General features: G+C 37.7%; 1 protein-coding gene across 1 annotated transcript; it reads right to left on the bottom strand.

Annotated features, from left to right (window-relative positions):
* Positions 1-6,199: 6,199 nt before the first annotated feature.
* MS4A3 (membrane spanning 4-domains A3) lies at positions 6,200-16,145 on the bottom strand (the record flags this gene model as incomplete). The annotated part of the gene is made up of 6 exons (XM_080912234.1): positions 6,200-6,298; positions 7,879-7,980; positions 9,184-9,342; positions 12,229-12,285; positions 14,601-14,738; positions 16,059-16,145. 6 exons carry the CDS (start codon positions 16,143-16,145, stop codon positions 6,200-6,202), a joined length of 642 nt encoding a protein of 213 aa, XP_080768360.1.
* Positions 16,146-16,634: the final 489 nt, after the last annotated feature.

Here is a 16,634-nt window from a genome sequence, read left to right as displayed (position 1 = left end):
CTTGTAATATAGCTTGAGGTCAGGGATAGTGATTCCCACAGATGTTTTCTTGTTGTTGAGGATGGATTTCGCTATTCTAGGTCTTTTGTTATTCCAGATGAAATTACAGATTACTCTTTTCAACTAAATGAAGAATTGGGTTGGTATTTTGATGGGGATTCCATTGAATCTGTAGATTGCTTTTGGTAAGATGGCCATTTTTACAATGTTGATCCTTCCAATCCATGAGCATGGGAGTCTTTCCATTTTCTGAGGTCTTTCTTGATTTCCTTCTTTAGAGGTTTGAAGTTCTTGTCATACAGGTCCTTTACTTGCTTAGTTAGAGTCACACCAAGGTATTTCATATTTTTGTCACTATTGTGAAGGATATCTTTTCCTTAATTTCTTTCTCCACATGTTTGCCTTTTGAATATAGGAAGGCTACTGATTTTTTTTGAGTTAATTTTATATCCGGCCACATTGCTGGACTTGTTTATCAGCTGTAGGAGTTCTCTGGTGGAATTTGTGGGGTCACTTAAGTACACTATCATGTCATCTGCAAATAGTGATGTTTTTACTTATTCCTTTCCAATTTGTATCTCTTTGATTTTCTTTTGCTGTCTCATTGCTCTGGCCAGGAATTCCAGTACTATGTTGAATAGGTAGGGGGACAGTGGGCAGCCTTTTCAAGTCCCTGCATTTAGTGGGATTACTTCAAGTTTCCCACTGTTAAGTTTGATGTTGGCTGTTGGTTTGCTGTATATTGCTTTTATTATGTTTAGGTATGGGCCTTGGATTCCTGTTTTTTCCAAGACTTTTAATATGAAGGGGTGTTGAATTTTGTCAAATGCTTTCTCAGCATCTAGTCAGATGACCATGTGGTTTTTTTTTTCTTTGAGTTTGTTTATATAGTGGATTACATTGATGGATTGCCATATATTAAACCATCCCTGCATCCCAGGTATGAAGCCTACTTGATCATTGTGAATGATCATTTTGATGTGCTCTTAGATTTGGTTTGCAAGGATTTTATTGAGTATTTTTGCATCAATATTCATAAGTGAGATTGGTCTGAAGTTCTCTTTCCTTGTAGGGTCTTTGTGTGGTTTAGGAACAAAGGTTATTATAGCCTCCAAAATGAGTTAGGTAGTGTTCCATCTGATTCTATTTTGTGAAATAGTTTGGAGAGTATTAGAATTAGGTTGTCAATAAATATCTGATAAAATTCTGCACTAAACCCATCTGGACCTGGACTTTTTTTGGTTGGGAGGCTTTTGATGACTTCTTCTATTTCTTTAGGTGTTATGAGATTATTTAGATGGTTTACCTGGTCCTGGTTTAACTTTATTATCTGCTATCTGTCTAGGAATTCATCCATTTCTTTAAGATTTTTCAGCTTTGTTGAGTATAGGCTTTTGTAGTAGGATCTGGTGATTTCTTGAATTTCCATAGTTTCAGTTGTTATTTCTCCACTTTCCTTTCTGATTTTGTTAATTTGGATACTCTCTCTTTGTCCTCTAGTTAGTCTGGCTAAGGGTTTATCAATCTTGTTAATTTTCTCAAAGAACCAGCTCTTGGTTTTGTGGATTGCTTGAGTGATTCTTTTTGTTTCTATTTGGTCTATTTCTGCCCTAAGTTTGATTATTTCTTGTTGTCTACTCCTCTTGGGTGTATCTGCTTCCTTTTGCTCTAGAGTTTTCAGATGTGCTGTCAAGTTGCTGGTGTATGCTCTCTCCAGTTTCTTTTTGGAAGCACTCATAGCTATGAGTTTTCCTCTCAGTACTGCTTTCATTGCATCCCATAGGATTGGGTATATTGTGTTTTCGTTTTCATTGAATTTCAAAAAATCCTTAATTTCTTTCTTTATTTCTTCTTTGAACCTGCTATCGTTTAATAAAGTATTGATTAGTTTCCATGTGTATATGGACTTTTTATTGTCTTTGTTGTTATTAAAGACCAGCCTTAGACCATGGTGATCTGAAAGGATGCAAGGGAGTATTTCAATCTTATATTTATTGAGGCTCATTTTGTGAACAATTATGTGGTCAATTTTTGAGAAGGTGCTGTGATGTGCTGAATAGAAGGTCTATTCTTTTGTTTTAGAATGATATGTTCTGAAGATATCTATTAAATTAATTCCAGTTTGTTCATAACCTCTGCTACTTTTACAGTGTCCTTGTTCAGTTTTTGTTCCCATGATATGTCCATTGGTGAGAGTGGGGTACTGAGTTCTCCCACTATTATTGTGTGGGGCGCAACATATTTTTTGAGCTTTAGTGGGGTTTCTTTTATGAATATGACTGCTTTTGTATTTGGAGCATATATGTTAAGGATTTAGAGTTCCTCCTGACAAATTTCCTCTGTAATGAGTAAAAAGTGTCCTTCCTTATCTTTTTTTGATAATTTTTGGTTGAAAATCTACTTTATTCGATATTACAATGGCCACCTCAGCTTGCTTCTTGGGGCCATTTGCTTGGAAGGTTTTTTCCCAACCTTTTACTCTGAAATAGTGTCTGTCTTTGTCTCTGAGATGAGTTTCCTGTATGCAGCACAATGCTGAGTTTTGTTTATGTATCCAGTCTGATAGCCTATATCTTTTTATTGGGGAATTGAGTTCATTTATGTTAACAGATATCAAGTTATAGTGGTTGCTGTTTCCTGCTATTTTTGCTTTTGGAGGTTGAATTCTGCCTGTATGTCTTTCTCCTTTTGGTTTTCTTGCTTAGGAGTTTTCTTGTTTTTATTAGGATGTAGTTCCCCTCATTGTATTGGGTTTTCCACCTATAATTCCTTGTAGTGCTGGGTTTGTGGTCAGATATTGTGTAATTTAGTTTTGTCTTGCAATATCTTAGTCTCTCCATCTATGGTAATTGAGAATTTTTCTGGGTATAGCAGCTCGAGCTGTCACCTATGCTCTCTTAGGGTCTGTATGATGTCTGTCCAGGTTCTTCTAGCTTTCATAGTCTCTGTTGAGAAATCGGGTGTGATTCTGATTACTCTGCCTTTATATGTTACATGACCTTTTCCCCTTACTGCTTTTAGTATTCTTTCTTTGCTTTGGGAACTTGGCGTTTTTACTATTATTGTTGGGAGGAATTTCTTTTCTCATCCAACCTATTTGGAGTTTTGTAGGCTTGTTTTATGCTCATGGTCATCTCATTCTTAAGTGTAGGGAAGTTTTCTTCTATGATTTTGTTGAAGATATTTACTGTGCCTCTTAGTTGATATTCTTCTCCCTCTTCTATTCCTATTATCCTTAGGTTTGGTCTTCTCATTGTGTCCTGGATCTTCTGGACACTTTGGGTTAGGAGCTTTTTGGTTTTTGCATCTTCTGTGACTGTTTTGTCTATGTTTTCAATGTTGTCTTCTGCCCCCAAGATTCTCTCTTCCATCTCTTGTAGTCTGTTGGAAATGCTTACATCTGTGACTCCTGATTTCTTTTTTAGGTTTTCTACCTCTAGGGTTGTCTCTTTTAGTGTTTTCTTTATTGTGTCCATTTCCGTTTTAAATTCCTTCTTTCATTCCTTCATCTCTTTGGTTGTTTTCCTCTAGTTCTTTGAATTCTTTGAGTGTTTTTCTTGTTTCCTCTTTAAAAACCTCTAATTCTTTATGCTTTTCCTCATGTTCTTGTTTAAGGACCTCTATGATCATCTTGAGGTATGATTTCAGGTCTGCGTCTTCTTTTTCTGGAGTGTTTGGTATTCTGCTGTTTACCGTGATGGGAGAGCTGGGTTCTGGTGTTGCCAGGTTGTCTTGGTTTCCCTGGGGTACATTCTTTTGCTTTCCTCTTGCCATCTTGTTGTCTGTGTTTATACGTGGTCTTGTTGTCAGTGATTGTTTCTCTTCTCTCCCTTGTACCTAGCCTGTGTCCCTGAATCTTCGCTGTTTCTGGTGGAGGATGGTCTGAGTGCCCGTTCTGCACTCAAAGGCCTGTGTCTGGGAACAGCACAATGCTTTGTTACTGGTTCCCTGAACCAAGCATGACGGGGCACACTTTGCGAATGCTTAGCAGAGATCTCTCTGCACCCTGGCTAGTCGGAATGCCTTCTCATCAGGCTTGTGCCCCTGGATCAAGTGAATTTTTTAAAATGAAATAAAAGCCAGGCCTGGTGGCACACCCTGGTATTGCCAGCAGTGAAGAGAAGTAGACAAGCAGCTCCTTGAAGCTCTTTGGCCAGCCAGCCACCACTAACTGATCAACCCTACTCCCAGTGAGAGAGCATTTTTATAAATCAAACAAGGTAGTTGGTGCCTGAGAATGCATGACACCAGGGGTAGTCCCCTGACCTACATACACTCATCCCAAATTTAGGAGACGTCATTTTCTATATCCATATTCCAAGGGTGGGCTAAGTGAAAGTTGCTTTATATTTCCTAAATTTCTCATGTGTGAACCCAGTGTTACTATTCAGCAACTTTAAGATGTTATCTCCTAATGGCTTCTATTTCCAGTTATATATGTCATATATTTTATGAAGAGGTCATGGAGCCTTCTCAGTGAAGATGGCTCCACAGTAGAGTTAAGCTGTTGTCCATGGAGATGTCTTGGACCAATGCACTCATAAAGGTAGGTATTTTAATAGAGTAAGACCATTCAGGGTGTGTCCCTAGAGGTCAACTCCACCAGAATCTGAAGGTGGTGGTCAATTCTAGTCATAGGGAATGCTAGTGGGAGCCACAGTGCTCTTGTACGCTTATCATGCTCTGGTAAAGGATGACTAAATTCAAATAAAAGGAAGCAGATCATCTGTAACACAATATTAAGTAGAATGGATGGCCACATAAAACAAAATCCCCGAACCCAAACCATCATTGTATCAGAACATGTGTGATTCTGAGAAGCTGGCAGAAATAAAATCTGAAGGTTAAGGCTCAAGTATAATAAAGGGCAAATTAACCACAATGTTTTCTTTTTAATTTACTAGAGTTGTAATTCTGACATCAGCCAAATAATGAAACTTTTTTCCTGTAAAGAAAAAAAAAAAAGTCTGGTTCATTCTCCTTCCCAAGAGGTAGGTGAAATTTGGCTTTTATTGAAATTCAGACAGTGCGAGACTCATATTGATATTGGGATGCTAACCCCAGAGGCTCGCACTGCCCCCAGAAACAACTCATGGACAGTGTGAAGTCCAAGAAAAAGACAAAACAAAACAAAACAAAAAGTCATGCTCAATCCTTACACACCAAGAACACATTGACAAATTCCAGGTTATACCCTGTATTACATATACTTTTTGCTAACTGTAAAAAAAAAAAATTGTATTGATTGATATTTTCTACAACATTTTTTTCTTTCTGTTAAACTCTCTAAAATGTTTTTCTAAAGTCTTGGACAACCAGGGGACTATTGCCTGCAAATTTTTCACTGCCTTATTTACCATGTGGAAAGAGTTTGGTTAAATTCTGTGTATTAGAAACACTGTGCTTCTCCTTTAGATGTTTTGTGTACTATTGTTTTTTCTAGGAAACCCCATTGTGGTTTTTATTGTTTCTATGTGCCCTTTTACCAATAACAATGTTAAAAATTAAATGCTCTCACATAGCACAACCCAAAGACGTAATTTGATGCTTATATGCTAATGATGGATAGTAGAAAATATTACTCAGTAGCCCATTCAATCAAGAAGAAATAGATTAATAAAATGTTGGATTCCCCCCCCCCCAAAAAAAAGAAAAAAGAAAAAAGAAAGAAATCCAGACAATGGGTATTATCGCTGGATGTGGTGGCTCACATCTGTAATCTCAACAGTCAGGAAGCTGCATCATTATAAGGGTTATAAGTATAAAATATCGAACTAAGTATGCTTATGTGTACCTATAATCCTGAAACTTAGGAGGTGAAGATAGGATAATCAGTAGTTCAAATACAAACTTGGCTTCATGGGTTATTAAAAGCCAGCCTACATGAGACACTATTTTTCAAAAGAAAGGAAAAAAAGAAAATTATCACATGTTCTTTCATCCTTAAGCCTCACAAAGTAATGGAGTAAGGGGAAAAAAGAGATTCAATGTCTAGAAAGAGCTTTAAAAGAAAGACCATAGAAGTTGTAAATCCAAAAACACCTAAGGAAATATATTTATTCATCTAGATTTAGGCCACAGTAATGCAGTTACAGGATGGGGAGAATTGAGACAGATGCCAGCTTTCTTGTGAATATTTCCATGACAGAAGGATTGCATCTCATCTATTCATACTCTTCTAAGTTCGCAAGTGAAATTCTCACTCTTCGGTGGTTTGAGGCTGAGCGTTCAGGGTCTCAGAATCACTTCCTTCAGGAGGTATTCCTGATTCCACAGAATTAGGAGGTGAAATCATTGCCTAGAAGATGAGACACTGGTTATCAAGAAGAGGATCATCATCTTCCCTCTCCACTCCATCCTCTCTCATTACCACCGTGACCACTATCACAGATGCACAAAGATCCCTTCACTGGTGCTTACTCTGTTAAACACTAAATAATGAGTATTTGCATATGGACAAGGAGACAATCGGACCTTTCTATTTTCATCTCTGTGGGTTGCCACTACATAGATAGCTACAGATCTGAATATGGAGAATGGGGTGGCAGTCAATAAAATCAAATGTATAACCTATCTAAGGTGTTCTCTGCTTGTTCCTATTGGATTGTATGCCTTCACTGCAGACTTGGCTCTGAACACACAGCATGCTAATGCCACATGACAAAACACCAATAATGCTGCTCAGATTAGATAATATTTGTTTGTTATAAATGGCAGCAGTGTCTCTCATAAAAGTTTGGTGATATAATTATAAAAGACAAATACCGGTAATATTTTCTACTATCCTTCATTAGCATATAAGCATCAAATTACGTATTTGGGTTGTGCTATGTGAGAGCATTTAATTTTTAACATTGTTGTTTGGATTGTTGAGTTTATAAAACACTGTTGAATGAGTTTTGACTTGGGATTAGAACAAAGTTTTCAGCATTTTTCAAAATAGCCAACAACACATTAAACATATTTCTGTTGTTTTGTGCTGTATTTTAATGCAAAGCACTATTCTCAGACTTGACAATAATAAAATCAGAATATTTATCAACTTCCAGAAACATTAAAAATGATCTCCATCCTGCAACATCTAAGATTTAGCCAAGATTTCATTGTTATGGAAAAATAAGAACTTTCATTTTATTATTGTGCAAATCTTTGATCTTCAGTATGGTAGAATTATGTACCAACTAATTGTCTTAAATAAATTTCTATATGATTTACTATCCATAAATGTTTGATCGTTAAACCTTTTTTTTTTTTTTTTTTTTTTTTTGGTTTTTACTTATTCTTCTCTCATACAATGCACACCAACTGCAATTTCCCTTCCTCCACTCTTCACAGTTTATTCCCCCACTTCCCTTCTCCCCCAGGCCCACTGCTCCTCCATTTCCCATCAGAAAAGATCTGTAAATATCAACCAAACACAGCCTAACAAGATGGAATGAGACTAGGAGGAAAGGAGTCCAAAGAGCAGGCAAAAGAGTCAGAGACACCCTCATTCCCACTCTCGGTAGTCCTTCCATGTAAAGCTTTCTTGACTAAAAAGGAATTGCAAGTGGGAAAAAAATTAAGAAGCTGAATTACAAGATCTAAATATCTAACAAGAATATGTGGTCATTGTGAGATATATACCTCAAAAGTAATAAGCTACAAGAAAATAATTTGAATGGATCTTAATAACATTAAAATGTATACTATATGGCTTGTATTTTCAAATATGAGTCATTTGCAGCCTTACTCCATCTCACACATTGATCTTATAAGTAATTCCCAGAACCCTACAAACCTTTACCATACAAAGGGTTCTTATTCTAAAAGTTGGAGATAAGTTCAATCGTCATGGAATTTTCAGATGACAGAACTTACTCAACTATGCAAACTCACCTCTCTTGAACCACAAACATTTTCTAGGCACCACATGGCTGAGATAGAAATGGTCGTGGCCAGCTCCAACAGGGTAAGAATCAGCATTAAAGCCACCAGGCCCTAGGGGAATGATGCCTCAGATCAACTCAGTGGAAACATTCAGAGGGAAACTTATCAGCAGGAAACCAGAATAAAAAACCCTCAAAATGTAATAAAGTGAAAGGCAGACAAGACTGAAGAATTAGTAGCCTAAATGAACTAGTAAAGGGGAGAAGAAATCACAGAAGAAAAATTCTGACACTATCATTAACACTTACCAATATAATAAATTACAGAAAAGAATACACAGTTTAATAAAAGGAACAAAAATTATGATTTCACTGGCATGATTTCAGAGGAGGGGTAGGCATTTACATTAATCCTATAGGCCAAAATACAATGCTGGGAGAAACTCAACACATTACTGCAGAAAATTACCCTTCTATTAATTGCCAAGCACCTACAAAAAATGCATGATCAAATTTCTATAGAGGAAAAATACCACTTAATCCATAAAAATAGACACAGATAAATACAAATTTAGATGATGAAATATTTAATAAAGGACTGACTAGAGAGATGATTTAGCAATTAAAAGTACCTGTGGGTCTTACACAGGACCCAGGTTCAGTTCCAAGCACCAATGAGATTTGTCACAACCATCTATTACTCCAGGTCCAGGAAATCAGGTACCCTCTTCTGACTTCCTCAGATACCAAGAACATACACAGTGCACATACATACATACAAACATACATACATACATACATACATACATACATACACACACACACATACATATATACATAATGTTGGGGATATAGGTAACATACTCACATAGTCATATGAAATCTTGATCAAATATATGTATGGATGTAGCTAAGTTGGTAGTATATACCTAACATGCACAAACATTCCAGGTTGTAGAATAATGACATGTCTCTGAAGTTTGTTTCATTAAACAAATGTGTGTGAAATAAATTTGTATATTATTTCTAGAGAGTATAATAAATAGCAGTAATAATAATACAACATGATTGCTAAGCACTGTTTATCAAATATTAATGTATTGAATTTTATAGCAATCCATTTGATAGGTGCTACTTCTTATTATCTTTATTAAAGATAAGAATATTAAAATATAGACCAATTGTATAATATGGCTTTCATTACAAGACTAATAAACAGCAAAGCCAACATCCAAGTTAACATAGTATACAATATACTGTTTACCTGTATATTTTTAATGGTTTGAAATATGTTATTAACAGTATTAAAACATACATTTGATGAGGAAGCCAGGAAAATGCATCCATCAGGTGACTGTGAAGACTGGCAACCCTTGAAAGCCTGTGTATTGAGTGCCAAGTGTACAGAGAGGAAAGCAGTCCCAACAAACACAATTGTCGTACTGGCAACATTCATCCCAAAACTGTTTTGTATCTAAAACAAAACCAAAATGCCCATTAATATATGTAGAACATCCTTTAGCCTCTTGGCAACTGAAGTATATATTTAAGCACCTAACCATATTTCAAGTACAGAGCAATCTCCCATTAACTAAGAGTCTCCCATTGCACAGAGAGTGTACAATAAAACAAAGAAGGGGTTAGGATACACAGCTCAGCTGGTAGAACACTTGCCTAGCATGCATGAAGCCCCAGTATCAACCATCAGTACTGCATAAACTGGGTGTGATTAAAGATGCTGTAATTCCAGCACTCTGTAGGTAATGGCAGAGATTACCACTCAAAGCTAACCCAAAGTATATGAGACCATATCTTAATTTAAAGCAAAACAAAACAAAACAGAAGCACTGAAAACTGCAAACACACTAGTGTATAAATTATATATACTTTTTAAGTATTGAGGCTAATAGAATAGCATAACAAAATGGAAATCTAGAGGAAGTAGTGGAGGTTTGTGACATTGCATAGTAATAACATATGGGGATAGGAATAAATAAATAAGCATTTCCTAGATGGTCCAAAGGAAATCTGGGTAAAGAAGACATTCAACATTCCTGTGGCCATATGTCCCCAGAAACAAGGGAGATGGGATAGATAAGATTAGGAAACTAAGTCAGAATTAACATATATATATATATATATATATATATATATATATATATAATGTAAATATATATATCATGTAAATATATATATTATGTAAAGCCATGTAATTTATGAAAAGTCCATTTGTAATTCTGAAAAAAATACAAAATTGATGGAGGATTATGAGCAAAGAAATGAAAGATCAACAATCCAAACTGAGTCACTTTTTCTTTATTAAAATCAAGAAAATGAGATCTACAAATGTAAGCAAAGAGCCCAGTTAGAAGACTACATGGAATGCCATCAGAAAAAAGTTGAAAGAAAAAGCCAAACACAAACATAACTTGTAAGATGAAGCCCATAAAATTTGATAAGATACTGGCTTCAGGATGTGAAAGAAGAGATTGGGATCGGGGTAGCTCATGTTATTGGACTAAGAACCTGAAGGATGAAGTTCCCATCAGTTGACATGAACTTCAATAATGAAGGTGAGTTTGGGACCTTTCAGACTTCTAATTAGGGGCAAAACTGATGGAGAAAAATCTTAGCAGAACAAAATTTTTGTCAGGAGTGTAATTATGGCAGTGTCATCTGAAGCAATGAAAGTTGCTGAAATCATCAAAGTAAATACAGACTGAGTAGAGCAGATGCCAATGATGGGAACGCTGAGATCCCAGCTCTAAACAGCTCTTTTTCTGGAAAAAGAAAATGAGATTGATGCAATAAAAACTTAATCTCAATAAGAGGTTTCTATCCCACCTTTGATCATTCAGTACCTAGATAATAGACATATTTTATATTTAGATAAACTTTTATAATAAGCCTTTAAAGCATTAGAGCTGGGCAGAGCTCCACCCCTGAGCTATTGTATCTACTTCCCTGCCAATAACCCCAAGATATGACTTGCCATGTTCTGCCTGGGCAACTCTTACTCTGACTGGTCAGCTCTCATGATCGGTTCTCACTGTTTCTTACCCGATGACATGTTCCCCTCTCTCTACCTTCTCTTTATCTCCTGCTTCTCTTCTCAGACTCCAAACCCCACCTACATCTCTTCTGCCCAGCTACAGGCTATAGGCATCTTTATTCAACCAACAGTTTTAAATTAAGGACCAGGGTTACATATCATCATCTGGTGTATGAGAGGATTCCCTCCTCCCTGAGACGACCAAATCTTGTGGACCAGTATTTAGCATTACAATAAATGGCAACAGAGTAAACCTCAACCAGAGGCTGTAAAGAAGATTTCAAAGAACAAGAGGAACATAAGCCATTCAAGGTGTTCTGTAACCCAAGAGAAAAATTATCAGGAGAGGAGTTGAGCTAAACACTACTTATAAGTGAAGTCAGGAATGTGCCAAGAACTGAGAACTGTTTTAGCAACCTAGACACTTTCAATATTCTTAAAGAGAGAACTAGCATAGGCCAGGAAGAAACAAAAGAATTAGGAAGTTAGGAATTTTTAGCTATAAGTGAATAGATAAAAGTTGTAGACAGTATAGATAACTCCTTTAAAATGGAGTTTTGTCACAAACAGAAAAAGGAACTGTACATAGCTATCAGGGAAAAATAATGCCAAGATAATAAAGATATAGATAGATAGATAGATAGATAGATAGATAGATAGATAGATAGACAGACAGATAGACAGACAGATAGATAGTAATGATCTTACATGCTGATTTAAATTTAAAGTACCTAGTAAAAATGAATTAGAGTGAGGAGTGTATATAGTGGAAAAGGACATGGGCTAGAACACCCAAGTAGGAGGATCAACTTTAAAGAAAGCCAGGGAGTTCCTCAGTGGCAAAAGCTGAGGGAAGCATACACTGGAGCAGAGAGAGTGCACACAGCAGGTGTAGTGTTTTAGTGTGTGCATCTGAACAGTTTCTAAGAACATAGAGCAGGCGCATTATTGGGGAGTGGGGATGAAAGAAAAAAGATAGGTGTTTGAGGATGGAATACTGTAATGAAAAAGCCTTTAGGGGCAGGGGGCACTGAACAGAGCGGGACTAAATGGCTAGATAACTCGGAGAATGCATAACAGCTACCTATTTTGTAATGAATAATCAAAAGAGAAATTTTTGTTTTCAAATTTGAAGACTGTGCTAAAAGACCTTTCACTAAAATAATTTGTTAAACTTGAGAGCACACAAAAATGTTGTACATTAAATGAAACTTGGTTCCTCAGCTAGAAGCACCCTCTGCTTTCCTACTGTTGGTGGTAATTTATTTCTCCTCATCTGGTCAGAGAGAAAGAGGAAGCAGCACTTACCAGCATTCTTGTGGGGTTTCTCCCTGCTGCAACAGTCAAGGATCCTGAGCCGATAAACTGTTTAAAATAGAAAGTAGGGTGGATAAAGGGACATTTACTCTTACCCACTTTCTCCATGGGAGCAGCTATCAATAGAAGCTACATTCAGTTCACACAAAAGTATACTTTGCATTGTGCATTACTTTATATGACTAAAATTTTAAATAGTTCAGATTACAAGTAAATTCATCATGATTTCATTTTGTTTATGTCTAGCTTTTAATGGGTTTAATGTATGTATATTAATAATGAAATGCTATAGTTGGGCTTATATTTATGTTACTATAAATGATACATTTTAAAATTCTCCTATCGCTGCTCATATTTCAGATTTATCTGATTTATTGGTCTGGATTCTTCAAAAGAGCATTTGTAAATTGAAATGTATTCTCCAGTTTTAAATCATTATATTCATGAGCTATCTTTCCATGACTCTAATTTTGATAAATCGGGTTTTCTATATATTTATAATTTTCCAAAATTTTCAGTTGGTAAGATTCTACAATTCTTTAACCAAGTTACCAAATCTTGGAGAATAAAGGCTTACTAAGCAAAACTGAATTACTAAATTCTGGATGAAAATGTAGGAAGAGGCTTAGAGTTCTGTCTCAGATACCAAAGATTTTAACAGGTCTTTCCAACTCTGTGTTTTGTGAATGAGTACCTTTGTTTTCAATAGTAGCTCCAGCTCAAGGCCAGCTCAGGATTCTGGGTATATTACTAAACCTTTTTTCACCTCAGCTTCTTTTCCCATCTAACAGCATATCTCCATGCCAATATCATCTACTAACTAATAGTTGTAGTCTATTAAAATGGGGAGACAAAGTATGAGGTGCAGGAGACAGAAACCATCTAAATTAATGATAATATAGGCTTCACATTTAATTTCAGAGATCCCAAAAGAAGATCCTTTTGCTACTTCTGTCATCCTACTAAGGAAACTGAAGGCAAAAGTTTATGTATAATCTTTTAAACTACATCCTTGACAGGATTATAAAAGATGAAGCAAGGACCCTATTGTGGGTATACCTCAGGCATGTTCATGGTTCTAGGAGTTGATGGCCAAGGCAACCCTGAGCACAGGCAGGTCATACACCTGGAACTTTCCCTGAAAGTGTGTTAAGACTAGAGAGCAGCTTTGAGAATTGGAGTCAATGCTCAAATCTTTTGGTGATGCTAATTCTGATCCCTAATTCCTGCATCGTTTTAACTGTATGTGTGTGGCCTGCATGTGTCTCTATGCATATATTCAGAGATCAGAAGAGAGTGTTGGATATAGAGCTGAAGGTTCAGACAGTTGTGAACCTCCTTGTGGGTGCTAAAAACTGAAGCTGAGTTCCCTGGGAAAACAGCCAGTGCTCTTAACTGCTGAGCCATCTTTGTGGCTCCCCTTCCATTTTTAAATAAACTAATTTCACTTTCTGAGAAAATAAAACCCACTGCTTGTGCAACACCTAAAATTCTTCATTTCTGTCTTTTGTAAAATGCAGAGAAGGAATTCTTCACTTGAGCTGTCAGGATTTATTATGCAGAACAGTACAAGAACTTCAGAGCTTAACCCATCCATCAAAGTTTTATCTTAACTATCTCAGAATTTCAGGAATATCAAATTCAAAGTACTGTTGTGGATGAGCACCTTACACCATGAACTAAAATTGCATACAGTCTTTTCTCAGACTGAGAACCAATGCCAACCCTCCAACTTTTTTCTCATGACACTTCTGCTGTTGCTGTCTTCTGTCTCTCTTCCCTCCCTTCAGATCTCTTTTCTTATCTCCTGGTCACTATTATAGTCTCACAACTTATGCCCACACATACTTATAGGTGAATAGGAAAAAATTAAAATCTAGGACCCATGAAGGAGAAAAAGCCACAGTTCTCATCTTTCTGAGTCTAGAAAGTTTTGAAGCTATAGGATTCTTTATGAGTATGCATCTCTCTGTCTCTGTGTTTGCACGCATGCGTGTGCCTGCCTGTGCATGTATGTGTGTACATATTCAAGGACTCTTATGGTCTACCACTGAGATACTTATAAACCCATGTTTATTGCTGCACTATTCACAATAGCCAGGAGATGGACCTGGTCATCTCCATTATGCCCATCAACAAATGAATGTATAAATAAAATGCAGTACGTATACCCAACAGAATTTTATTTGATCATAACAAAAAGTAAAGTCATAAGTTGCACCGAAAGAAAGGGACTTATGCCTACTTTTGTCAGAAATTATAAGTCAAAACCACTTTGATAATCTTCAAAGAACACTTTCATACTGAGCACACTAGGAGTTCTGGGTAAGAGATGGTCTATGGTCAAGGGAATGAATACTCACAAACACAGCACCCCAGAGTGGGTAGCCTGTGTAGAAGGTGAAGAAGAAGAAATGCCTGAAGTGGTGGGCCAATTGATGTAAACAAGCCAGAAAAATACCCAGAGCTAGAATCAGTATTCCATTCAGGATCTGGGTGGCCTGTAAGAAAGAAGAAAGAAAATAAAAGAAAAATGTATCCTGAGAAAGAACTTATCATGGCTTTAAATGTTTTAAATGCTACGCCTAAATTAACTGAACAAGATCTTGCTCTAAGAAGATTCTGTTTAGGACCCTAATATGACAAAGCCAGGCAGCAGTTAAATTTTTATTTTAAAATATGTAAATTTAAAATATAGATTATAGCCATCCCTGGCGATGAGGCAGAAACATCAGTCTGAGCTCCAGGATGAGTTCAAGGGCAGCCTGGGCGATTTAGAAAGACCCACTATACAAAATGTACAAAAGGTTGGACTTGTAACTGAATAATAGTGTTTTCCTGGCATCCATGAGGATCTGGTTCCATCCCCAGCACCATAGAAAAAAAGAAAAAGAGGAGAGGAAGGGAAGGGAAGAGAAATGAAGGAAAAGGCAAGGGAAGGGATGGGGAGAGGAGGAGAGGAGGGAAAGGAGGTAAAGGAAGGGAAGGGGAAGGGAAGGGAAGGGAAGGGAAGGGAAGGGAAGGAAAGGGAAGAGTGAGGATGAGGGTGAGGGAAGGGAAGGGAAGGGAAGGGAAGGGAAGGGAAGGGAAGGGAAGGGAAGGGAAGGGAAGGGAAGGGAAGGGAAGGGAAGGGAAGGGAAGGCAAGGGTGAGAGTGAGGGTGAGGGGAAGGGAAGGGAAGGGAAGGGAAGGGAAGGGAAGGGAAGGGAAGGAAAGGAAAGGGAAGAGTGAGGATGAGGGTGAGGGAAGGGAAGGGAAGGGAAGGGAAGGGAAGGGAAGGGAAGGCAAGGGTGAGAGTGAGGGTGAGGGGAAGGGAAGGGAAGGGAAGGGAAGGGAAGGGAAGGGAAGGGAAGGGAAGGGAAGGGAAGGGAAGGGAAGGGAAGGGAAGGGAAGGGAAGAGAAGGGAAGGGAAGGATGAGGAAAGGGAAGTAAAGGGAAGGGTGAGGAAAGGAAAGGGAAGAAAAGGGGAGGAGGAAAGGGAAGGGAAGGGGAGGGGGAAAGGGAGGGGAGGGGAGAGGAGGAGGAGAGGGATGGGAAGGAGGGAGAACTCATAGAACTCAACCTCCTGATATAAGTGGTCAGAAAACCCAAAAAAACAATGAAGAGCCTTAGAATAAATTCTCTGAGCTATGCTAGGATGGATATTCTACCTTATGAGAGATTTATTCTCCATTTCTACTTCTCAAATCTCCATGGCTCTATCTTGTCTTTAATGACTTGATAAATAACTCAGAAATTTCTCTTCTGGGCATACAGGAAGGTGTCCATATAAACTTTTCTTCCCTCTCTCATAAGGCAACTTTGTAACAATGGCTGACTTACCCCCAGAGCTTGTAATACTCCTCTCTGAACACGATGTGACTCATCCAAGAGCTGATAAGCAGAACCATGGGACTCTTCTGGCTTCATGTGTCTGCCTGGTGAGGTACCACTTGCTGAGATCCCCAGTCCTGCATTATGAAATTCCTGGGAGGCCATGTGGGGCTGTTTGTGGCTGTCACAGAAAGAACCCAAAGGCTTGATGCCTCCTTCAACCACTTTTTAACAGAATTGTTTAGTGTAACAGAGGAGTTCGTCTTGTCTATGCATCAGGTTTGCTCTCCTGAGGAGGGCCTGAGTTCGAGGAGTCACACCTTGCCTACATCCCCTAGAACTGTTTTCTTCACAAAGCAAACCCTCTCTCCCCACTACAACTTGTCCTGGATACTGCCAAAATTCTAGCCTGAGAGTCAAACTTTGAAGAAAGCCTTTTAATCCTGGCCTAGTCTGATAGACCAGTTTTCTGCACTCTGGGAATCCCTTCAGCACACATTCCTCAGACTGAGCTTCAGTTTTAAAGATGTTTGTATCTCTCTGCCTACCTCTATTTGCTCTGCTGTCTCGTGGTTCAAACATAGC

The sequence above is a fragment of the Micromys minutus genome (assembly GCF_963924665.1).
Source record: "Micromys minutus genome assembly, chromosome: 2".
Taxonomy (NCBI): domain Eukaryota; kingdom Metazoa; phylum Chordata; class Mammalia; order Rodentia; family Muridae; genus Micromys; species Micromys minutus.
Note: the sequence above shows the minus strand (reverse complement) of the source record. Positions and strands in the feature narration are given on the sequence as shown.